Source organism: Epinephelus lanceolatus, chromosome 18, assembly GCF_041903045.1.
Source record: "Epinephelus lanceolatus isolate andai-2023 chromosome 18, ASM4190304v1, whole genome shotgun sequence".
NCBI classification, from domain to species: Eukaryota; Metazoa; Chordata; class Actinopteri; order Perciformes; family Serranidae; genus Epinephelus; species Epinephelus lanceolatus.
In genome coordinates, this window is record NC_135751.1 from 22328371 (window position 1) to 22352680 (window position 24310).

At 42.4% G+C, this 24310-nt stretch overlaps 1 protein-coding gene across 5 annotated transcripts in view; it reads left to right on the top strand.

Annotated features, from left to right (window-relative positions):
* dock6 (dedicator of cytokinesis 6) overlaps positions 1-21598 on the top strand; it is a 36491-nt gene extending 14893 nt beyond the window's left edge. For 3 of the 5 annotated variants that reach the window (XM_033644647.2, XM_078161177.1, XM_078161178.1), the window contains exons 15-49: positions 541-658; positions 2302-2372; positions 2460-2598; positions 2721-2822; positions 2928-3014; positions 3208-3439; positions 5302-5466; positions 5604-5776; positions 6529-6630; positions 8408-8503; positions 8656-8796; positions 9001-9114; positions 9227-9397; positions 9508-9647; positions 10788-10957; positions 11091-11242; positions 11546-11728; positions 12070-12196; positions 12307-12391; positions 13810-13906; positions 13992-14126; positions 14336-14488; positions 15527-15685; positions 15777-15877; positions 15965-16157; positions 16271-16414; positions 16557-16688; positions 16787-16801; positions 18238-18363; positions 18452-18541; positions 18640-18876; positions 19224-19367; positions 19539-19645; positions 19742-19915; positions 21388-21598. In XM_033644647.2, coding sequence (XP_033500538.2) covers positions 541-658; positions 2302-2372; positions 2460-2598; positions 2721-2822; positions 2928-3014; positions 3208-3439; positions 5302-5466; positions 5604-5776; positions 6529-6630; positions 8408-8503; positions 8656-8796; positions 9001-9114; positions 9227-9397; positions 9508-9647; positions 10788-10957; positions 11091-11242; positions 11546-11728; positions 12070-12196; positions 12307-12391; positions 13810-13906; positions 13992-14126; positions 14336-14488; positions 15527-15685; positions 15777-15877; positions 15965-16157; positions 16271-16414; positions 16557-16688; positions 16787-16801; positions 18238-18363; positions 18452-18541; positions 18640-18876; positions 19224-19367; positions 19539-19645; positions 19742-19915; positions 21388-21430 — 4618 coding nt within the window. In that variant the 3' untranslated portion in view covers positions 21431-21598. Of the gene's footprint in view, positions 1-540; positions 659-2301; positions 2373-2459; positions 2599-2720; positions 2823-2927; positions 3015-3207; positions 3440-5301; positions 5467-5603; positions 5777-6528; positions 6631-7022; positions 7110-8407; positions 8504-8655; positions 8797-9000; positions 9115-9226; positions 9398-9507; positions 9648-10787; positions 10958-11090; positions 11243-11545; positions 11729-12069; positions 12197-12306; positions 12392-13809; positions 13907-13991; positions 14127-14335; positions 14489-15526; positions 15686-15776; positions 15878-15964; positions 16158-16270; positions 16415-16556; positions 16689-16786; positions 16802-18237; positions 18364-18451; positions 18542-18639; positions 18877-19223; positions 19368-19538; positions 19646-19741; positions 19916-21387 lie in introns of all 5 variants that reach the window. The other 2 variants (XM_033644645.2, XM_033644648.2) reach the window with 2 other exon arrangements.
* Positions 21599-24310: the final 2712 nt, after the last annotated feature.

Below are 24310 nucleotides of genomic sequence, written 5' to 3' on the forward strand. Positions count from 1 at the left end.
TCACAAACACATGTGACATAAATAACAACGTGTGTCGCACTCCTGTGTTTGATACAGAAAATGTACAAAATGTACTGCATAGTAAATGTAATTTAATGTTACTTTAACGAAGTGGTCTTGTGCTGCATTGTTGCCTCTTGACAGGTGAATAAAATCAGCTGATTTAAAAGATGAACAAATGTTACCTCTGATGTTTGGATAGGAGTAAGGTGACTTTCACCAAGCAAATCCAATACTGGGTCACACTTTTGCACTCCCATGTGCACACACTCTTATCTTTTTCTTTTTCCAAGAATAAGACTGTCAAATGTTTTCGAGGGGTTGTCAGGAACGATTGTTGCAGAGTAATGTGATACACTGTTAACACATGTTGACAACATAACAAGCTTCAACCAGGTTGTGAAACGGCCTCCCTGCAGCTTGTTTGTTATGATTGTGACTGTTCACCTACCAGCAATGTTTCTCTAACTGTGTAATGGTTTGGGGGTTTGTTAATTTCTCTCTGTCTCATTCTCTGCCCTGCCTCATTCTGCCTTTCAGGAATCTGCTCTATGTTTACCCCCAAAGTCTGAACTTCAGCAGTCGTCAGGGCTCGGTGAGAAACATCGCTGTGAAGGTTCAGTTCATGGCAGCAGAGGACCCCAGTCAAGCTCTGCCGGTGAGTCACACTCAAGGATAATAAGTGACTGCGATGTTCTGAAAATGAAACTCCAGTCACAAAGAACAGCTTGAGGCAGTGAAATAATATACGATGTATTCTTGGAAGAGTGAACTTCTTCAAAGGGGCCTTTTTTTTTAGCACAGAGGGAAGCAAAGTCGAGTTACATTTTGGGATCTCTCCTTTTTTAACTGTAACTATTTAGGGTTAATGAATATGAAATGGTTGATTCACACTATGCATTACTAGCTACAAGTGTTACTCCATCCAAAAGCTACATTTTGAGTATCAAACACTCATCCCACCCCTGTACACTTTGAAGGCAGGCATTTGTGGTTTGCTCATTTGTACTTACAGAGGCTGTGGGCAGACAGCAGTGGCAAGTTGAAACAGAAAAGGTGTCAAAACATCCATAGCACCTTCTTAAACAACTTCTCCAACACAATCCACCTCAGGGGTGTCCCCGACCACGAATCTGATCTGTCAAATTTGGCCTTTTGTCAACTGATAGTCAAATCATTCATTTTATTTTTCTTCTTGCTGATCCTTATTCTCATTTGTGACATTAGTTTCCATTTTCCACACCAGACAAAAGAGCTGAAACAGTCAATTAAACAAGTTGTCTTCTCGATTTGGTGCACGAGTTTATTTTATAAGAGGATGCACTCTATCCAGCGCTGTTTGTTTTGTGTTGGGGGTGCATGTGTAGGCACACAAAACAAACTGTGTGTAGGTGCGTCAGCGGCGCTGTCCGCATCACTGAAAGGGGTTGACTGGCAGACAGCACACGTATTTTGTTTTTGTACTTCTTTATTTGGCTTTTTGCCTTTTATTTGCGAGGACAGATGTAAAGGGGCGAGAGCAGGGATGACATGCAGCAAAGGGCTTTGTACATGGGACTCTCACTCTAACCACTGAGCTACTGGGCGCCCCGTGATAGAATTCTTTGCTAAGTTTGGTTCCTACTCGCTTTCTGTGGTTGTTAACAGAACTTTCAAACTTTCTCCTAGAGTGAGAGATGCAAGCTGCACACAGCCGTTTCTACATGCCTCCACCCTGCTGATTTTGATGAAAACTGTTCATAAATTATTTGATATTTACTACTTTGTGAGTGCTATTTTTTATGTGAGTGCTCTGCTTAGCAACTTTACACCAAAATAGAATATATATCATGATATATTGGGAGAAACCAAGCAATTCTATATAAAATCAGACAGTCAGCACCCCCGTATAGCCTCAATGGGATGATCCTTTGTTTCATTACCACATTTTCCTGCACCGTGACAATTCCACTTTGAGATTGGCAGTCGAATCAGGCTCCTTAGATCGAATCATTGAATAGTCCACTTTACAGGGTCACCCTTAATCCACTTATCCTCTGTTGTCCACATGGTCAGTGTATTTAAAATTCTAAAATTTGCTGAAACACTGTAATAGCCCTCTGTCCAGTAGTTAATGAATGTTTTGAAATGAACATTATCTCCATATTCATAGATTCTGGATTTTACTGTGAAGGAGAGTCATTTTTTCTGATGGTGAAATCCTTTGAATGATTGATGAGACTACTGTGAGGATGATTATATCAAAGGATGTCTTCGTGTTGGTTATGGAACTACTATATTTAACCTCTGCTATTTGACCAGGTAATTTTTGGGAAATCGAGTTGTGCAGAGTTCATGCAAGACGCGTACACTCCCATCATCTACCATAACAAGTAAGGCTCAATCCCCTGTTTGCCTCCCACTGGAGTGTGTCCAACTTGTTTCTTCCTTAAACATTGTGTTTAACTTTTGCTCCAAAGGTCTCCTGAGTTCTACGAGGAGATGAAGATGAAGATCCCTGCCAACCTGACAGACAACCACCATCTGCTGTTCACCTTCTACCACATCAGCTGCCAGCCCAAACAAAACACCCCTCTGGAGACTCCTGTGGGCTACACCGTGAGTACTCTCCTTCAGCTGGCCCACATTGAAAACTTCCGCCCACACACTGACTTGTCTGAGAGCTCCTTCTGTTGTCTTGCCATCGCTGAGCGTTCGCGTGTCTCTCTTTCCACCCGCAGTGGATCCCTCTGATGCAGCACGGCCGACTACGCACCGGCTCGTTCAGTTTGCCTGTCTCGGTAGAAAAGCCCCCACCTAGCTACTCTGTGCTCACCCCTGACGTGAGTGTGTTTAAAAAGACTGTGTTAACATCAGTTTGGCTGCTATTGCCTACTCATTTGTGGTAGGACGGAGTGTTAAATGAGTTGGGTGTCACTCTGCGGCAGGTTCAGCTCCCAGGCATGAAGTGGGTGGATAATCACAAAGCAGTGTTCAATGTCGAGGTGACGGCTGCCTCCTCTGTTCACACTCAGGTACACAAATATGCCTTTCATACTATGGTTTCTACTTGTTCATGTGTTTTATGAAGCCCTATTGGAATTATGTTAGCATTGATAGGACAGTTTCTGAAATTTTATCAACAAAATTTTTACTGAAAAATTTCTGCCACATTAAAATTCACCCAGTTCAAGTGACACTTAATATTTAATCTTTTGTTAACTCCAGGACCCCCACCTCGATAAGTTCTTCACTCTAGTGTACGTTCTGGAGGAGTACTCCTTCCCCTTCCGCCTGAAGGACGTCATCATCACCGAGGCAAACATGGAGGGGGAGTTGAAGGCCAGCATGGCTGCACTGAGAGGGGCTCTGCTGGATACCTGCGTCAGGTTCCTGCACCAGCTGCTCAACAAGCTCATTCAGCTCATCGTCTACCCACCGGTCATTGCGGGCCAAATTGGTGAGTGAGTTCTGAAGGACAGCTATTTGAGATTTGAAGTGCACTTCCCAGAATGAGGCTAAATGCTAACTCTGATCATTTGAGTAGATAATGTGACGATTATTAATAATGACTGTTGTAGATGGTTTGGGTAACAGAACTGTTTGATTTATGCTTGTTACTGTGAATCCTAATCCTAGTTACATTTATTCAAATATTTAAATTGTGTCAATGTTCTGGGAAGCAGTGTGTGTTTTTTTTTTGTTTGTTTTTTTTTTAAATGCCTCCACGCCAGTGACAACAGGTTGTTTGTCCGTCCGTCCTATTCTTGTGAACATGATATCTCAGGAACACCTTGAGGGAATTTCTTCAAATTTGGCACAAACATCCACTTCGACTTATTAATGAACTGATTCGATCTTGGTTGTCAAAGGTTAAGGTCATTGTGGCCTCACAAAACATGTTTGGTGCCCTAATTCAGCACAAATGTCTTGCAGGACAAAATGATGAAGTAATGACATTGTATATCGAAAAGGTCAAAGGTTCAAATCACTGTGACATCATAATGTTTTGCAAAAACACTTTTATGGCCATTACATGATGCCATAACTCAGGAATAGAAGGGGAGACATTTGGTTAGATACTAAATTAGTAACACTAATCGGTGTGGGTTTCCACCTTAAGACTGTGCTGATTGTAGAGATCTTCTGTGCTATCATGTTGAAGATGTGTATGTAGCATCCACGTTTCACCAAAAAATACACTTACCTTTTCTTAAATTCAAAGTCTTCACTACATATAGTGTATGAGTCTGGTCAGACATGGATATAAACTACAACTTTTCTGGTTGGTGAAGGCTAGGGTTGGACCATATCATAGCCTTCATGATAATACCGGCACAGTTTTTGGTATGATATGAAAAATTCATATTGTGATACCTGAGGTATTTTGAGTTGTTGACTTATTGATGTCATACTGTTACATACGGCGACAACAAGCATGGCTGAAAGCGAAATTATTACAGACTCCGCTGTGGTTCTAAAAAGAGGAGCAGCTTCATTAGTGTAGAATAAACTGTGGTGTCATTAGACCTTGGTGTCCTGAATGTTTCCCAGACTCTTTTAGCGACTTACCGCTCAGAGGGAACTCATTCAGCGGCTCCTCTAGCAGCAGCACAGCGTCTCCTCTTCCACTCTCTCGCTGTTTGCACACAGGAGTCGGTGTTGTCAAGTGATTTTGTCATAAACCTTTGCTAATGTAAACCCATGTGATGCTTGCAGCTCAACAAAAACTACATATATGTGAATGTGTGATATTTCTGGTAGCATAACAGCCTGTCACAGGTTACAGCGTGATGATTAGAGGAGAAATAAAGGTCCAGGTGGAAAAAAACAACTCAATCATTTAGGACTTTGCTAAAAGAGAAGGAAATCACCTGTTGTTTTATATATACAGATCCAAGGGTACATTTTTTTGTATGTGGGAGCTGTTTAAATGTGTAATTTGTGGTAGATTTTATTTTGTTGTAGTATTAATATTGTATACAGAATCTGAATTTTACTCTGAGTTACTATTGTTGTTTACAGACTAAAGAAATGAGAGATCATTTCTGTTTAGTTTTTACTGAATATTTGAAGGCAAACTTTAAAACGTTATCACTTATTTTGTTGCAATTTTATGTTCTTAAATTAATAATACTTTTTTAATTAATTTGTCATATCATCAAGAATATCATTATCGCAAAAATACCCTGAAATATTGTGAGATTGTTTTAGGGCCATATCGCCCACCCCTAGTGGAGGCATACAACTAGAAGGCAATAATTTTAGTTTTCCCAGCCATAGTTCTGCCTCTTGCTGAGTTCACTCTAAATTTGCCCACAGTGAACCTGGGTAGGGCTGCCTTCGAAACCATGGCTTTATTGGTCAACCAGATACACAAGAACCTGGAGGGGAACCAAGACCAGCACGGTCGCAACAACCTGCTGGCATCCTACATCCACTACTGCTTCCGCCTGCCAACCGCTGAACCCACATTGCCCCCGACAGGTGAGTCACCTCTCTGAACTGTGGGCAGTCTGTATCTGAGAAGCAGAAAGACTGGCAGTCATTTGATCAGGCACATGGCTGCTGACTTGCTTATATTTCACCATGTGACATTTCTATTCGTCCATCTCCGTGAATAGCTGGCACGCAGTCCTATGAGATGCCTATGCAGTACGCCACCATATCGAGAGCAACAGCCCGTCCAAGCAGCCTCCACCTGTCCCGCTCCAAGAGCATCAGCAACTCCAACCCAGATCTGGCCAGCACTCCAGTTTCTCCTGATGAGGAGGTGCAGAGGATCATAGGGAGCAAGGTTAGCTGCACCTGTTTTTCAAAATGTGTCATTCCTATTGGAGCTGTTTCTGTAGTTAATGTGTGTGGAAGTTCTGGAAGTTATTTTGAAAGTCATAAAAGCAGTAAAATACTTTGTTCTCAGTTTTAAAGCTGAGCTTTTAAAATGATATATTTCTTAGTCTTCTTATGTTTTGTTAGACATCTGCTGTGTATTGACGCTAACTTTTGTTCTCACAAGCATTTGTTGTTTAATGTGCACATTCATTTCCTTTGTAAATCGTCTCATCTCATCTTGGTAGAGTAGATTTAAAAAGAAACAGCAGCACAAAATGATCAAGTCTGTTTTATGGTACCCCTTGTGACAAATTCTCACTCTCTGTTTATCCAATATCAGTCTGTTGTAATGACAGTGTCTCGGCTCTTCACAGCAGATTCAATAAGCTCAGGTTGACTGATGACTCTGTGCTGACTGTTAATGATGCTGCTTGTGTCAAAGATGCAATTATGCTTTGTGCCTCTGTCCCTTGTGTTTCATTCAGTACCTCCAGCCCTTCCTTTGTTCTCCCCTCTCCTGCCTTCTTTGCCGATTCAATCCTCCCTCTCCTACACTCCATGTCCCTTTCCTTACTTTGTGTCTACCCGTTTTTATTCTTAAAAAAATAATGTGTGGTAAAAACCTTCCCTTCCCTTTACTCACTGTGCCCTTGCCTCTTCCTGCACTGTGTGTTTGTGTATGTGTTGTGTGTGTGTGTCTCTGGTGGCTTACGGCAGGGCATTGACCGCTCCCACTCCTGGGTAAACTCTGCTTATGCCCCCGGGGGCTCCAGATCTGTGCTACGCCGAAATCCCAACTCCAGCTGTGAGCTCAAGCAGGTGCCACATCCCTCCTCCTCCTCCTCCTCCTCCTCACCTTCACCACCTCCATCCTGAACCATCTCTGATCAACACTCATGGGTCATTTCCTACCTCACCTCTCAGGCGTCGTGTCTGTGACTGCTTCTGTCTGCCCCTCACTCTACTAGACATGTGCTAGCTGTCTCACCTTTTGCATCTTGTCCATGTTTCACAATTCATCCTCTAACCGCCGACTAATACACCATATCTGTTTGTTGTGTGCGAGAGACATAATCTCTGCCTGGGGCTCATCAGATTTCTTTCCAGAGTTCATAGAGAGTTCTCTGGCCACCCATCCATTTCCATTCACCCATTTTCACATCACTTTGTCCTCATCTCTGTGTGTTCACCTCACCGTCACTCCATGTCAGGCAAACGACCGCAGCTGCAATCGCATGTCTGCCTTTCTGGACAGCGTGGCCTTGTTTTCAGTTCCCACAAGGCAGATTACCAAGAAGGTAAAACTGGCGATAACAAACTGTAAAAGTGACATTCTTCATGACTAACATATTTCTGATGTCCTAACATTCATCAACCCTCAGTGCCATTAACATTCATCATCACTCATGACATTTTAACAATTGTGTCTCTCTGTAAGATGGTGTGATTATTTTGTTTGTTGAAACACTGACATTTAATAGTCTTTTGTCCAAAGATTTCAGGACTCAATCTTTGGCAGATTTACTGATGAGTGTGTTAGATTTATTTTTACCATCACTTTGTTCACTTAGTAATTTATCACTTGATAAAACATTTTAATTAAGTTTTTTAATTTCAGGCTGTTTTACCTGAATTAGTGACTGAATAACTATCAAACTATCAAAAAATTGCACTGTCATTGTTTACAAACAACAGATAGAGCTCATAGCTTGCATCTCGTAAAAACAAACACACACCAGTTAACAGAGACTGTTCACCCCCAAATCAAAAATACATTCATTTCCTCTTACCTGTAGTGCTGTTTATCAGTCTAGATTGTTTTATGGTGAGTTGCCGAGTGTTGGAGATGTCTGCCTTCTCTCAACTAAAATGGAGCTAGATGGTACTCGACACCAAAAAAAGACATTTAGAAAACTCAAAAGCAGTGTCCATTTCCAGAAATCATGACCCGGGAAATCAAGCAAATCTAAGACCTTTTTGTGAGCAGTTTCACTTGGGGGCTGTAAAATTTATACTAAACTACACCTGCGGACTGTATCAGAAGGAAGCATGCATCTACCGCTTCCTCACCTAGCATCACTTGGCCAGCTAATGTTACAGCTCAGCCAAGGAGGACGACATAATTGTTTACATCTCACACTGTCACAAGCACAAGCATTTTGTACATGAGTAGATGCACACTTCCTTCTGCGGGTGGGTGGGTGGGTGTAGTTTAGTAGAAACAAAACAGTTCCTACATGAAACTGCTCACAACAAGGCCTGTGGATTATCTTGAGTAAACAGGTCATGATTTCTTGAAAGAGACATTGCTGTTATGTTTTTCAAATGTATTTTTTGGCGCTTTGAGCACCACAAGCCGAGTGTCGTCTAGTTCCATTATATTAGAGAGAAGGCAGACATCTCTACAGCTGATATCTCCAACATTCTGCAACTCACACCAAAACAATCTAGATGGATAAATAGCACTACAGGTAAGAGGAGAATTACGTATTTTGGATTATGGCATGAATAGCCACTTAAATCTTACTAGTTCATCTAGTTTCTAAAATGGTTTGCCCATGTAAGCTAAAATTAGCTCTGTGTTGGTCCCATGTAGCTGCTCCATGAGGAGCTGGCTCTGCAGTGGGTGGTCAGCACCAGCACAGTGAGGGAAGCAGCGCTGCAACAGGCCTGGTTTTTCTTCCAGCTTATGGTGAGTATGTCTTTGTACATTTATATTAATTTTACACTACGTGATTAAGAGTCTGAAGAGAACACTACAAAAACAAGCCTTATACTATAGGAACTACTGTAGCAGGACAGGTAATATTTTGATTTAATGACTATTTTTCTTATTTCCTTTAGACAAAGAGCATGACCCATCACTTGTTCCTGACTTCCAAATTGGACATTGCGAGGCGTCAGCGTTTTCCGGACCGCTTTGTGGACGACATTGCTGCTCTTGTGTGTGCCATCAGCGCAGACATCGCCAGTCGATACCACAAGGTACACTACAAGCAATTCAAGAAATCAGCTGCTGGAAATCCATTTGTTTTCACTCAACCTTGTTTCTTAACCAATGCTTGATTATTATTGGTATCATTTAAATAAGCCAATGTACAGTGACCAGATAGCATATCTTCCTTTTTATCTTGCTCATTCCCATCCTCTTCCTCTCTCCCCTGATGAATATCTCCCTCTGTCTCTCAGGATGTGGAGCTTGTGGAGAGGTTGAATAGCAGTCTGGCCTTCTTCCTGAATGACCTGCTGTCTCTCATGGACCGGGGCTTTGTGTTCAACCTCATCCGCACCTACTACAAACAGGTGCCTGTTGCTCCACTTCCCATTTTCCTTTTATGTCAAACACTTTAAATCCCAATCCTCCTACGCATATTTCACAACAGCTTTTACAGTCTCAAACTTATGTGTTAAACAGATTGCCAACAAGCTTCACACAGCACAGAACCCCAGCTCTCTGAATGCTCTGAGGGTGGACTTCACTCGTATCGTCTGCAGCCACGAGCACTACGTCACCCTCAACCTGCCGTGCTCCACTCTCAGCCCTCCAGCCTCCCCCTCCCCCTCCACCTCCTCCACCACCTCTCAGGTACTGGAGCAGGCTGGAAAATACAAAGCAACTGATTTAATTGGCTCCTAAATGTTTTCATACTCTTATATCCTTCTAGCTCATCTTCATCCTCCTATCTGTATCCGCAGAGTTCAGCGTTTTCGAGTATGGTGCAGGATCAGGGTGTGGCCACCATGTTTGAGCTCTCCGTCCCTTTCCGCCAGCAGCACTTCCTGTCTGGCTTGCTACTTACTGAGCTCTCTCTCATCCTTGATCCTGAAGGAGAAGGGTAGGCACTGATTAGTGTAATTTACGACGAGTTTCTTTCAGTTTCCCCACAAGGATCATCACAGTTTGAACTTTAAAAAGACATACAGTATAGCATAAAGCAGCCAGGGCCTCAGAGTAACATTTAGCTACTGGTTTGATTCAATTAAACAATTTTTGAGGGGTGTAATTTACAAAGCTAGTTATTTTGTATTTTTTGTCCTCAAGACTTCACATAAATGAAAAATGTCAAATCGAACCGCATAATTTCAGTGACCAGTCAAGTTTGAATATCATCATGCCAGTCATGACCAAGCGGCAACCTCTGAGGCTGAAAATTGAAGCCAATGCAGGAGTGCCAAAAACTGCAGTTCATTGAATGGCCACTTGAGGCTGGCTTCAAAACAGAGTAAAGAAATATATACCACCATGTTAAAATGCCCATCTTTACAGCAGAAATAAACATATTTATGAGCTGGTACAAAAGCAGTTTTGGTCTCTCTAGTGAATTTACCTTCATGCCACTGTACGTGGGTGACTTTTTATATATCTCACCCATTTACATTTTTTAAGGCATAAAGTTACACATAATTAAGGGGGGACTGCTTTGAGTGACAGGCTGTCTGCTGATAGTGTCCTCGGCTTCTCAGTCAGATCCACCCCTATGGTCACCTCTGGCTCCAAAAAAACATAATGGCGATGGCCAAAATGTCAAACTCGAGGCTTCAGAATTGGAGTCCACAAACCAATGGATGCACAATAGCTACGTCCATTATTTTTACAGTCTATGCCCTGATTACATTAAATCTGGATTCCTAATGGCAGGATGTGATGCTGAGCCGCAGGCACAATGTGTTGAATGCAGTGGAATCCTGTAAAATTAGGTGCTAAAACCATCAAAGCTCCGGAGACACAAAGCAGCCGGAATGTGTTGGAAAGTCATTTCATAAGGAAACAGCCGACAGTGGCATAACACATATTTACAGCCCAGTTTTCATCTTGTTTTTTTGTCATGTTGTGGTTTTTTTGAGGGTGGAAGTGGTCATCAGAGCTTTCTAATGATCAGGAGTAGACCTTTAAGTTAGAAAATATTGAGCACCCCTGGCATAAAGTTCTGAGAACCAGATAAAATATGCTGATATACTTTTTCTGTCACCCGCAGGGTTTTCTTCCTTCATAAAAAGGCCATTAGTGCTGTCCACTCCCTGCTGTGCAGCCATGATGCAGACCCTCGTTACACTGACCCTCAGGTTAAAGCCCATGTTGCCCAGCTCTACCTGCCTCTCATCCCTATCGTCATGGAGATATTGCATCAGCTCCACGACTTCTCTGGTCAGCGGAAAACATATGCACTCCACTGATATTGTTATATCTATCCACCTTCTCTGCACATTTATTTCATTTGCCAAATGCTTTTATTCTCAGCACTATTGTACCTGAGAGTGCTTCTCTTCTTTCTTTCTAGACTCCTCGCCTGCTCGGGTCCGCCATGCCTCAGCCCACACTGACGATGCTGACCCAGACAGCGGCAACACTATCAGTCAGTCTGTTGCTATGGCGATTGCTGGCTCCCCTTTGCCGCATGTCAAAGCCAACCCGTTTGCGCTGCCCACGGTGGTGAGTGATAGCGGCAGGGGTCAGGCTGTTCCCCCGGGCCCTACACACTGACAGGTCACAGATCAGCCTCTGTGTGGGAGGCTGCTGCCTCAGCTTAACAGACGATCACTCTCGTCTCTCTCTAACTCCGCACAGACAAAAAACGTTTACATTCTTCACCATGTTTTTGTTCTTCTCTGAAGTACAACTGCTCCTCTAAGCCTGTAGGTGGCTCTCTGTCCTTTATAGCTCTCTGTAAACAGCCATTTTGTACTGAAGCAGATTAAAAGACTGGCACTGAGTTTGTGTGTTTGTGTTCACCAGGCTGGGCGCCAGTCCAGCTCTCTGTCTGCCGAGTGCAGCAGGACTCTGCTGGTGTGTTTCCTGTGGGTGCTGAAGAATGCAGATGCTGCTCTCCTGGAGCGATGGGTGTCTGATTTATCTGTACTGCAAATCAACCGCCTGCTGGATCTGCTGCATCTCTGTGTCTCCTGCTTTGAATACAAGGTACAATAACCTGACGGTGTCACTACCATGAGAGTCTTTTACTCCTATTGGGTGTAAAAGACTCTCATGGTCAAAACCAATTTAATCTGGACGTGCCAGAGCTACAGAACATCATCACAGATATGTCAGTCGTTGTTTCAATAAAGTTGCTTGATTTATCAGCAGTGCAGCTTGCTGTAGTTTTGTTGTTTAGTCGAACTTGGGTAGATACACAGTTGGCTTCCTCTCATTTCTGCTGGAGGTTTTTATTTAACTGAAATTTATTTGACCAAATAATCTTCTTCTGTAATCTGTTAAATTGTTGTTTGTCCCTGTCCTGTGATGTTCAATGGTTGTTGTAGGGGAAGAAAGCTCTGGAGAGGATCAATAGCCTGACGTTTAAAAAGTCTCAGGACATGAAGGCCCGACTGGAGGAGGCCATACTGGGCACCATCGGGGCTCGTCAAGAGATGGTCCGCCGCTGTCGAGGTAATTACATGAGAGCGCGGTCACGTGTTGTGTGTGTGTCAGTAGCTGTGTTTGTTTGAGGTGTTTCTAAATTGGTGTTCATGGAAACTGTTATTTGTTTACTCTTTCAGAAAGGAGTCCCTATGGCAGCCAGGAGAATGTTAGGTGGAGGAAGAATGTCACTCACTGGAAACAGAATACAGACAGAGTCGACAAGTATGTTCTTTACATTAATTGTGAAGAGATTTCAGACTTGCAATTTAAAGATATTTTCGCATAAAAATGTCTAAAAATAACTGCACCTCAGTTATATATTTTGTCGAGTTGTGTACTTACATTATCCCAGATGTTTCCAGCGATGTTCAAACCCAGAGAAATCTGTAATTTTATTGAAGACATGTTGCATTTCACTTGGTCCCCTGTCAGTGGTGTCATATCCCCTCTATCCTCTCTAGTTGCTCGTAACTTCTGGGGAAACACAGGAAGCACCTCATAATATGTCAGAGAGGGAGGAAGTAATCATACAATGTCACAAAATTATACTTGGTAATATAAATACAGCATTGTTTTTGCAGTGCAGTAATCTAGTCGAGACCTAATACACTGATACAATATTTTAATTATGATCCAGCGGTCTACAGTTTGTTACTATGAAAAGTGGCTCATGCCAGACACTGAGCTAATGTGTATGGTAATGTTACACACTGGTTTCCCATACATTGATCTATTTACAGCGACACAATATAGACATTGATCGCCACATATTGGTTATCTATTTCCAGCCCTTCCTTGCCCCGCTCTTGCTCTATCTCTCTGTTTATCAGATCACAAATGAGACAAGCTAGATGAGCTAAGCTAGCTAGCTCACCCTCCAATGCCTCTGCTTTCCACCTCCCACCTAGGAAGCTATTTTGCTGGGGTAGAGTGGACCACAGCTCTGGAGATGGACCTCCAGAACTGTGGAGGCTTGGCTGTAGCAACTCCACTTCAGCAAGCACAAACCCCAGTGCAGGGGGGCCAAAGCGAGCTAGTAGCCAGTGGCAGCACTGGGTCTAACCTCTGTAACTGAAGGAACAGTAAGGTTGCTGATGCGATGGGGAGTCAGAGCAGTCCTGGTCCGACACCAGTGTTTATACTGGCTGAATTGGAGTTGCTACAGGCCTCTGACACAGTTCAACACGCTTTTAGGATGATTGTTTTGACTACGAATAACAGAGCCAGGTCGCCCCACTATTGAATTCACCACATAAAGTTAACGACAGTAGCTGTGTGGGTAGTCGACTCCTCTAATGCTAATGGAAAATTAGTTTGTTAATGTTTTATTAGTTGCAGCTATGTCATCAGAATGAAATGACATAATGTGACTAAACATGAACTGAGTAAATCTATAATACATTTCCTCATCTGTGAACGTGATTTTCCGTCCGAGTCACGTCATATAGATTTACCATTAAAACAACAACTCCCATGATCCCACGCCATTTCACATCATCATCAAAGTCTGTCTTTGGTTATTGTTTTGATTCAGACACCCCTAGCATCAGAAATTATATATTGTGTATTTAAATCACTATCAGGGTATAATGTGCTGTGGTTTCATCCAACTGATGGTTGTAAAATAACACCTATTCCAGGACTAAAGCTGAGGTGGAGCAGGAGTCTGTGGTGGATGGGAACTTAGCGACTGAGGCCTCTCTGATAGTTCTGGACACACTGGAGATTGTAGTGAAGGTAAAGAAGTCATCATCGTCACCACACACAGTACTTTCCATTTCATGTAGGATTGACTTGCTGTAATTTGATGTCTCTCTGTCAGACTGTGGTGGCGTCAGAGCTGAAGGAGAGTGTTCTGGGTGGAGTACTGAGAGTCCTCCTCCACAGCATGGCAGGCAACCAGAGCGCCCTCTTCCTGCAGCACTGCTTCACTACACAAAGGGCTCTGGTCTTCAAGGTACAAATGTCTCCGTTACAGTTCAATCTAATATTAATGCAGCTTGAAAAATCACAATAACACCCCTGTAATTTTTCTCCATACTTGTAGTCACTCTTAAACATTGAACTATAGTGTCCTTTTAACACTTTCTAGCGAAAGCAACAAAATTATTTCAGTTTATTTCTGTGATGAGTATACAAAGTGAGAGAGTGTGTTTGTGTGTGTAGTTTCCAGAGATGCTGTTTGAAGAGGACACGGAGCTTTGTGCGGACCTGTGCCTGCGTCTCCTGCGTCATTGCAGCAGTAGTGTCGGCTCTGTCAGAAGTCACGCCTCCGCCTCTCTCTACCTGCTCATGAGACAGAACTTTGAGATTGGAAATGTAAGTCTGGACATTATCAAAGATATAGTCATTGTAGAGCTTTTGTATTTTAATGTTCTTTTCATAACCAGGGACATGCCAGGGTTTCTGGTAAGTCGGGAAAATTTGTTTAAGTCCAACATATTGATTAAATATCTCAGGTCAAACTGCTTGATCAAAATAATTCCCATCTATAAATCAATGTCCTAAATGAATGTGCAGCCAACATCAGCAACCAAATTAGTTTAATTGCAAGTTTTGTCAGACGTTGTTTCTGACCTGTTCCTCCTCATTTCACGACGAAAAACCAACTAAGGTGGCAACTGTCACACTCTCACTCCTGTTCCCAATGGGTCATCTTTTAGATTGATGATAGCTTTAAATTTCTTGGCATACACATCTCAGACACCCTCACATGGTCAACTAACACCAACTGCATCCTCATGAAAGCACAACAGAGACTGCATTTTCTGAGGCATCTTAACAGTTGAAATAAGTACCAAACTCCAGTGAACTTTTATCGCTGTGCTATTGAAGGTGTTCCAACATACTGTATTACCGTGTGGTTTGGCAACCTGACTGCTCAGGACTTTAGACGGCTACAAAGGACTATAAAGACAGCAGGAAAAACCATTTGCACAGAGCTACCACAACTTCATGACAATTACTACACGTGTTGCTAAAGGAAAACTCAAAACATGATTGAAAACACCTGCTGCCCTGCCTACGCTTTGTTCTTGCTCCTTCCATCGAAAAAATGTTACCAGAGCATCAAATCAGACGCCACCCCTCTCAGTAACAGCTTCTTTGATCAGACAGTTAACAGTACTTTCAGTTGTTTTTAAGCTCAATAAACAAAGATGATATTTGACTGGCATTTCTTCCATCTGCGGGGGACATTGAAATTTTTGGGACATGTGGACCAGTAACAATTTTTTCAAATAGAAACCCTGGCCAGTAAAAAAAATGTATCTGCAGGACACATACAGGATGTTTGAGGAATAGGTGCTGTGTTAAAATTTTGAATTATAATCTGTCCTGATTTTTCCTTTGAATCAGAACTTTGCACGTGTAAAGATGCAAGTCACAATGTCCCTGTCATCGCTGGTGGGAACGTCACAAAACTTCAACGAGGAGCATCTTCGCCGCTCGCTCAAGACAATCCTGACGTATGCTGAGGAAGACCTGGAGCTACGCGACACGCCCTTCCCAGAGCAGGTATGTAACAGCTTCTGTGGAAAGTCCCATCTGGAGCTGCTAGAGTGGATGAGACTTGTTTACTAATGTGCTGTGTTGCACTTTAAAAAAGGTCCAGGATCTGGTGTTCAACCTGCACATGATTCTTACTGACACTGTGAAGATGAAAGAGCATCAGCAGGATCCGGAGATGCTTATCGACCTAATGTACAGGTACTGTTATGCACATTTATAAGGCCTGCATACAACAATGAAGTGTCACAAATAAAGTATGTGATATTTACTCATTTTTTTCTCCAGGATTGCAAAAGGCTACCAGAATTCTCCCGACCTGCGTCTGACGTGGCTCCAGAACATGGCAGGAAAACACTCTGAGAGAGGGAACCATGCCGAAGCTGCCCACTGTCTGGTCCACAGCGCAGCGCTGGTGGCAGAATACCTCAACATGCTGGAGGATTGTCGCTACCTGCCAATTGGTTGTGTCACGTTTCAGGTCAGTGCATGCTGTTTTATATGAGGACTCACAAAACTGGAGCACTGCTATTGGTGAAACAAGCAAACATAAAAAGTTTTATGTTTGTTCCAACTTCTCTGTTTCTCTCTCAGAATATTTCCTCCAACGTGCTGGAAGAGTCGGCCGTATCCGATGACGTCCTGTCTCCAGAGGAGGAGGGAATCTGTGCTGGGAAGTACTTCAGCGAGTCTGGTCTGGTGGGCCTCCTGGAGCAAGCAGCTGCCTCTTTTAACATGGTACGACTCATATTCTCCGACCGCATGGTGACAGACTGTATGTTAGCACAGCGCAAGGTTACAGTATTAACATGGCTGAAGGGAGTGATATGTGATCGGGCGGTATGTGTGAAACTGGCTCTCTGTTGTGTTGTAACACCAGGCCGCCATGTATGAAGCCATAAATGAAGTGTACAAGATTCTGCTGCCCATCCACGAAGCCAACAGAGACTTCAAAAAGTTGGCCACTGTCCACGGGAAGCTGCAGGACGCCTTCAACAAAGTCTATAACCAAGTGAGTCGACACTTTGACCCAGGGCTGTGAGTGCTTGTGAGAAAATGAGATTTATCCTGGATTCCTTCTTACATGTGTCCTTTTTTTAACTTTTCCAGAGTTCAGGATGGGAGGTAACATCTTAATTTGTTATATTGAGTATATTACATTTTAAGTAAAGCTAATTCAGCCCTGTATTTTGTATTGACAGTGTTTTCTTTCTTCCTCATTGCTTGCTGTCTCCTCCCGCTCTGTGTGAATGACGTGTTTCTGGTGAGTGATAAAAAAAAACTTGCCTTCACACTTTGACATAGTCAAACCACTGTTGCAAAACAGTTTCCATCCCTTTTTTCCACCCTTCTACTGTGGGGAATTACATTTCAGCCCAGATATATATTTTCTCTTTGTCTTACAACAGCTGCTCTTCTATCAGAAAATATTCTGTCATCTTTTTAAAGTATCAAGAGATCAGTCAGTGTAGCCTCTTCATCTGTGTTGCTTGAAAAAATGAGCAACAGGTTGTAAAATCTAAAAAACAAAAACATGTAATAAGTAGGGAAGTCCTGATTGAGGTTTTTGCTTCCAATCCTAGCACATATAATATAAAAAACAAACTCTCTTAAATCTTTTTGGCCTTGTTGCTGTCTCGAGGAAATTTCTCAAGGCTGTCTCTTTAAGAGAGTATCCTCTAGTGCACTGGTTTCCAACTGGTCCAGCCATGGGGTCCAGATTTCTCCTTGGTCATTAGTTCAGGGTCCACACAGTTAAATACATTCAGCGTCATACTTGAGTTTGCCCATGTCTTTGAGCCAGTTTGCTGTCTCTGTTAAGTAGCTGTCTGTTAGTCACTCACTCTACAGCAGGAAATAGTGCTAAAATAAAAGCTCTGTGTTGTTGTTGTTTTTTTTTTTGTTTTCTTTTTTTAACAAATGACACAGTTGGGAGTCACTTGCGGTCCATTCAGAATGGACCTGCGACCCACCAGTTGGGAACCACGGCTCTAGTGTTTGTTGCTTCAGTGCAGCCTTTGCCTGAGTTACCTGAAAGAACTGTATTCCATTGAGTGTTTATGTATCTTTTGCGCAGTTTACGTTAATGAATTTCCCTTATTGGCTTATTGTCATAAACTCTGCACCACTTTCTGCCTCTCCTCTGAGCAGGGCAGTGAAACACCATGCACCATAGATGACAACAAAACACAAGAGACTCTTACACCGAGCTGAAATTAAATGAGTGCTCGTAACTTAAGTAAATAACAAAAATGAACAGTCTCGTACTGCATTTTGCAGTCGTTTCTGGCGTGGTGGTGTTTCGTTGCAGGCGGGATGCAGCCTCTGCTCTTATGATTGCACTCCCAATTGCACACTACATAGCTCAGTATACCCAATTCCGATCAGTTAGAAAAGGCATTGATTGGCCCCAATACTGATCTTTGAGATCTGATAGACAGCAGCTTCTCTGCATCAAAAATGTTATTATTTTTCCAAGTGTTGCTTTTTTTAACATATTTAAACTGTCCGAGGTTCCTCAGGAAATAATTTCACGTTTTCATCCCGTCTTTAGTCTTTAGAGAATGTTCGGGACCTACTTCCGAGTGGGCTTCTATGGCTGCCGCTTTGGAGACCTGGATGAGCAAGAGTTCGTCTACAAGGAGCCATCAATCACCAAATTAGCCGAGATCTCCCACAGACTTGAGGCATGTTAACTCATCAGGATACTAATAAAGATGTCCTAGTGATTCATGGTAAAACATATTTCTAAAGATGAATCTCTTTGGTGCGCAGGAGTTCTACTCAGAGAGGTTTGGGGATGAAACGGTTGAAATCATCAAAGACTCCAACCCAGTGGACAAAAACAAACTGGATCCCAACAAGGTAGCATACATGTATTGACACTGTGTGACTAATAATATATCAGTAGAAATTTTGCAAAAGTTATAAGTGCACTGATGATTGTACTGTGCTTGTTTCAGGCCTACCTCCAGATCACCTACGTTGAACCATACTTCGACACATACGAGCTAAAGGAAAGAATCACCTACTTCGACAAGAACTACAACCTGCGTACTTTCATGTACTGCACTCCCTTCACTCTGGACGGCCGAGCCCACGGCGACCTGAATGAGCAGTACAAACGCAAAAGCATCCTCACAACGTCTCACGCCTTCCCTTACATCAAGACACGCATCAATGTTATCCACAAGGAGGAGGTAGGTGTTTGCCCTGGAGGGATTTTTGGCCAGCTTTTAAAGGGACAGAATCAAAAATACATATTTCTTCTCTTACCTGCAGTGCTGTTTATTACTCTAGATTGTTTTGGTGTGAGTTGCTGGGTGTTGCAGATATCAGCTGTAGAGATGTTAGAGTGGACACAATATCAGGCTGAAGACGACGGACAAAGAGTCAAGCGAGTTTACAATTTTGTCTAATATCAATAGAATAAACAGCACTACAGGTAAGAGAAGAAAATATGTATTTTTGGCTGAACTGTCTCTTTAAATTAATGTAGTGCATAAGGAAGGAAATTAAAGTATTTCTATTGTCTTTGGTTCTCCAGATCATTCTTGTTCCGATGGAGGTGGCCATTGAGGACATGCAGAAGAAGACTCAGGAGCTCGCCTTCGCCACAAACCAAGACCCTGCTGACGCCAAGATGCTGCAGATGGTGCTGCAGGGCTGCGTTGGCACCACTGTCAACCAGGTTTAGATTCTTGCAACTGATGATGTATAACCATAATGTATTAAAAATGTCCAAACTCCACATCCTGCTGGAATATTAATCCATTCCAAATGAGGGTGAAAGTCTGGGTCAGTGTTTAAAGCAGCGACTGACATTCCTCAGCGGATATGTAACAGTTTCTCCCCCTCACAGGGCCCCCTCGAGGTGGCGCAGGTCTTTCTCTCCGACATTCCTGATGACCCGAAGCTGTTTCGCCATCACAACAAACTGCGCCTCTGCTTTAAAGATTTCACCAAGAGGTGATGACACACTCCACGGCCCAGACGCAGACTGCTGTGTAACTAATAAAAACAAACCCCCAACTGCCTGTGTCTCCTCCGCTCTTTCTCGTGCAGGTGTGAGGATGCCCTGAGGAAGAATAAAGCCCTGATTGGACCAGATCAGAAGGAGTACCACAGAGAGCTGGAGAGGAACTACAATAAACTGAAAGAAGCTCTGGGTCCTCTCATCAACCGCAAGATCCCCCAGCTATACAGAACCCTGCCAGCTCAGACTACGCAAACACAACGGTAACTTGAGACACTAAACACACACACACACACACACACACACACACTCGCCTACGCACTGACACACACAAAAATGAGCTCATGCTGCCGCTCCAACTCCATCAAACCAACAAAAGAGCAACCTAAATCCAAACTTTATCACACTCCAGGTCACAGACTCATAGACATGTGTCTGTGCGCACAAAATTCAATGAGTTAGAAACTGGCACTTTCTCGAACAGTTAACATTCATATATAAGAGAAATGTTGGTGCAGTTCTTGAGGTATTGTAGCCTGTTTGACCACGGAAACTATCACCATATGTTTTTTTGTTTTCATTTGCTTTTGGCATCAGCTCTGTGTTTGCATGTGAGGGTCTGAGGACTGCTGCTTCATAATCAAAAGCAGACCTACAGTCAACAGCACCTGCCAGAGCGATACCTTCATACTGAGGACAAAATGTATATTTAGGAAGTAGATGCTCTTTCAGGCTGATTAAACTAACTCTAAATAGACGTTTAAACATTATATTGACACAAAATGTCTCTTATATTGATCTGAATAAAATGAGGTGGTTTTAACTCAGCCTGACTCACCAGATGTTGACAGTGGCTGTAAGCCTGCTACTGGCAGACTGTTCAGGCCGGCTTTCTCTTTTCCTTCCGCTATCTGCATGTCACCATATTTACAATCCCTTTTGCTACAGGAAACAAGCTTCAAGCTGAAAAGGCAAATTTTGACAAAGATTTGGATCGTGCAATAAGGCAAAGATCTACAATGGATGTAACAATTTTGAAAAGCTCATATTCCAGCCCCAGTGACACAGACTGTTTTGCAAGAGCCACATGCAGCCACCAAATCGAATGTGGTCTTAACTGGTCCAGTGAGTTCGTCCAGAGCTTAAGCGTAGTTAGGCTTCCCCTCTGGGGCAACAGTTATCAAATTATGTTTGTCTTCTTATCAGTAAAGTTGAGTCACACAGCTGACATACTTTTGTCACTGTTTTTTAGCCATTTAAATTGAAAGTGCTCGCCTCCTTTTATGGGAATGGTCGCTGCATCCTGGGCTTACCGCTGTCCAACACCATTTCAGTTAGTTTAAATCAATACAAACAAGCCAGAGCATTTTACCCGTATAGCAGAATTATTATTTGTGCGTCTACACCTTCATCTATTGCTGACAGAGCTTGGAGATAGGTCTGGCTACACAAGACTACCTCATTCTTATGCTTTGAAAAAAGAAACTCATTCAAATTGATGCAGGCATGTAGTAGGACACCACAAAAAGACATTATTGACAGTTTTTGTGGTAACGCCTTCACTTCCTGTGTCAAACTTTAGGTCTAAATAACAGATAAAGTGTCACAGAATTCAATATTGATCTGATAACACCCCAGACTGATTTCACAGGTTTTTTAGATGCATTTTTCACAAAAAAATAACCCAAAACACTTGAAGTAAAACATTCTGTATCGTCTTGCTTTTCTCCCGCAGGAACTCCTACAGTAGGTCCAGTCTCCGCAGAGTCGACTGTTGAGGTGCAGCAAACTGGAAAACAACACAGAAAAAAAACAAGCTTTAGAAATTAGCCACATCTCATCCCGTCTGCTCCCCCTCCCCCCACTGTACTTCACACCAACTGTCACAAGCACACACACACCGTCCTCTTCCTCATCTAGCTTGTTATTCTACCCACCCCCCACCCCCCCGGCCACCCAGACTCGCTATAATCCCCCCACCACCACTACCACTGCCACCACACACACACTTGTCACCTTTTTTCCTGAGCCATCTCCCCCCGTCGCCACCAAGCTCACACCTCTGTAGGAGAAAACCCTGGCTGTTTATACTGGAAGGTTATCTGCACTGTAAACATCAACGTTTGGAGCAAGGCTCTGACATGTCAGTGTTTTAACCAAGCTTTCAAAAGTCGTCTCCTCACAGTAATCTCTCTGCGTTTGATCTGGGTTTAAGTTAAGTTTTTACAGGACCTGAGCTGCCAAACACTTTTGCATCCAAATAGTTTGGGACTTTCACAAGCTTTTGTATCTGTTTTCCTTTGGCTTCTAGTGTTTGCTTTTGAAGAGACTGTAGTTTGTCTGTTTTGTGTCGTGGCCTTATTTAATTTGTAAGAGATATTTTCTCCTAAACTATGCCTGGTAGTAGTCACTGCCAGACTTAGTTATTAAATAGTCCCAGGGAGTTTTCTTTTGTTATCAACAGACCAAATAACTGACATTCCTTCTTCCTCAAGTCGTCACGTTTATCTGCCTATCTCTCATTATAAGAATTCATTAAAGAGCGGAGGTGGGGTTATTCTGTCCACGCTCAGGCCTCCGTCTCAGTGTGAGTCCAGCAGGAATGAACTGTAGTAACAGTTTTTGAAGAAAAGGATAATCATAGTGAGAAAAGGGCAGAATGTGATGTTTAAATGTGTTTTTTAAACTGTGAAATTCTCTTGTTATGCGCTGCAGTCACATCAGATGTTTATCGCAGAAGCACTGCCGTCGGCCAGGCCATCTCCCTCACCCACACAAATATGTTCAAACTGTGACATTAACTATCACCCTGCAGCACAATCTGATAGCCGAATTCATTTTGTCTGTGGTATAAGCCGAGTCCTCGTTTGACCGTGTTTGAACTGTTGTCAAGAAGCACTCCAAATGTCTCCTAAGTGTCCAACACCCTGGTTGTGGCAGATTTATATTCATTGTAGCTATTTCTAACTACTGTATCTATTATATTGCACTATTGTAAACAAACTGCAGCACATTAACACTGTAACTACTAAAGTATCCACGCTTTTGTTATTTTATGAGGCTGGAAACTGTTTTTTTTTTTACCAATTAGATCAGCATTTTTTTTATTTATTTACACTGTCTTTTTTACTGTCTTCTATTAAATTTTTCTTCCTACGCCTCTGGTCAGCTTTTATTTGTGTACAGATTTGTAATATTTCCTTAAAGGTTTTAGCCCTGTGTAGTATCTGTAATGTAAGATCAAATTAACATTTCACAAGCGACGTACTGTTAGATTTCTGATTTCTGTTGTAGTATAATAGAAGTTCATGTTAGCAGAATCAAATGTTTTATTGTTGTGAATTAGTTTTTTGTGATCAGGGGCCTCGTAGAAAAATATCCTAACTGCTTGTCCTATCTTTCGTTAAGTTTCAAGACAGGAAAAATCCTATCTTGTTGCACAAACAATTCCTAAACTCGTGGCTTTGTCCTATCCTGTCTCAGACCTCTCATCTTAATCCAAGAAATCCTAACTAGAGCTATAAATTTGAGTTTTCAATCAGCACTCATCCTATATAATAACAGTGATGATAATCTGTATTTATAAAGCGCTTTTCAGAACCATTACAAAGTCAATAACTAAAACAAACAAGACGTGAAAACAACTTTTAAAAGAACTGATAAAGCACTTAAGTATATAAAAACAGAGTAAATAAACGACAGGTAAAATGAACTTAAAACTCAAGTAAAATCAGGAAAGACTCGCTGATAACAGTATGTTTAAAGGAGGGCCTTAAAAAGAGATCACTGACTCGGCCAACCTGATTTCCTCGGGCATACCGTTCCAGAGCCTCAGGGCCCTGACAGCAAACGTTCTGTCCCCTTTAGTTTTCAGCCGGGCCCCTGGAACAGACAAAACACCTCTGCTCGAGGACCTCAAAGTACATCCTGGTGTGTCCAGCACTAAGAGGTCAGAGATATAGCTAGGAGAGAGACCATGAAGAGCCTTAATCAGTAAAATCCTAAAATCTAAAACATACTGGGAGCCAGTGTAAAGAGGCTAAAACTGGAGGGATGTGATTATGTCTCTATTAGGCTGGAAGTGTCCCATAACAAGAAAAAAAATTTGTGATATGTAAGTCCACTAGCTGAGCCCAATGCCTCCTTGTCGCCCTCTCCAGAGCCAAACATTATACGTCGATAAAATACATATATACCAATTAATACATGGTCGGGGAAATTTAAAGCATAAACAAATGTTTTGAATCGGCTTTCAATTATTATAATTCGGTGGCTATGTTGGTCCCCATTCTCATTGTCATTTTCATACAGACCTTACAACAGTGCTGCACCCATCCTTTTCATTAGTCATTTGAATTTAGGACAGGGTCTATGCCATCCTAACTCAGGATTCCTAACTTAAAAAGTCTCTAAGTTAGGATGGGTCTCCAATAGCTAAATTCCTATTCCAAGATAAGACAGGATTTCTCCCTAAATGCAGTTAGAAAACATGTTTCTGTAATACCAAAAATCCTAAATGTCATCCTTAACTGAGAAGATAGGATGTTAGAGTTAGGAATATTCTGTAATGAGGCCCCAGGTCTATGGTAGATTCAGACTAACCAAAGTGAGAGCAGTGTCCGTATACTCAGCACTAGGTCAAACTCATTTCCAGTGGG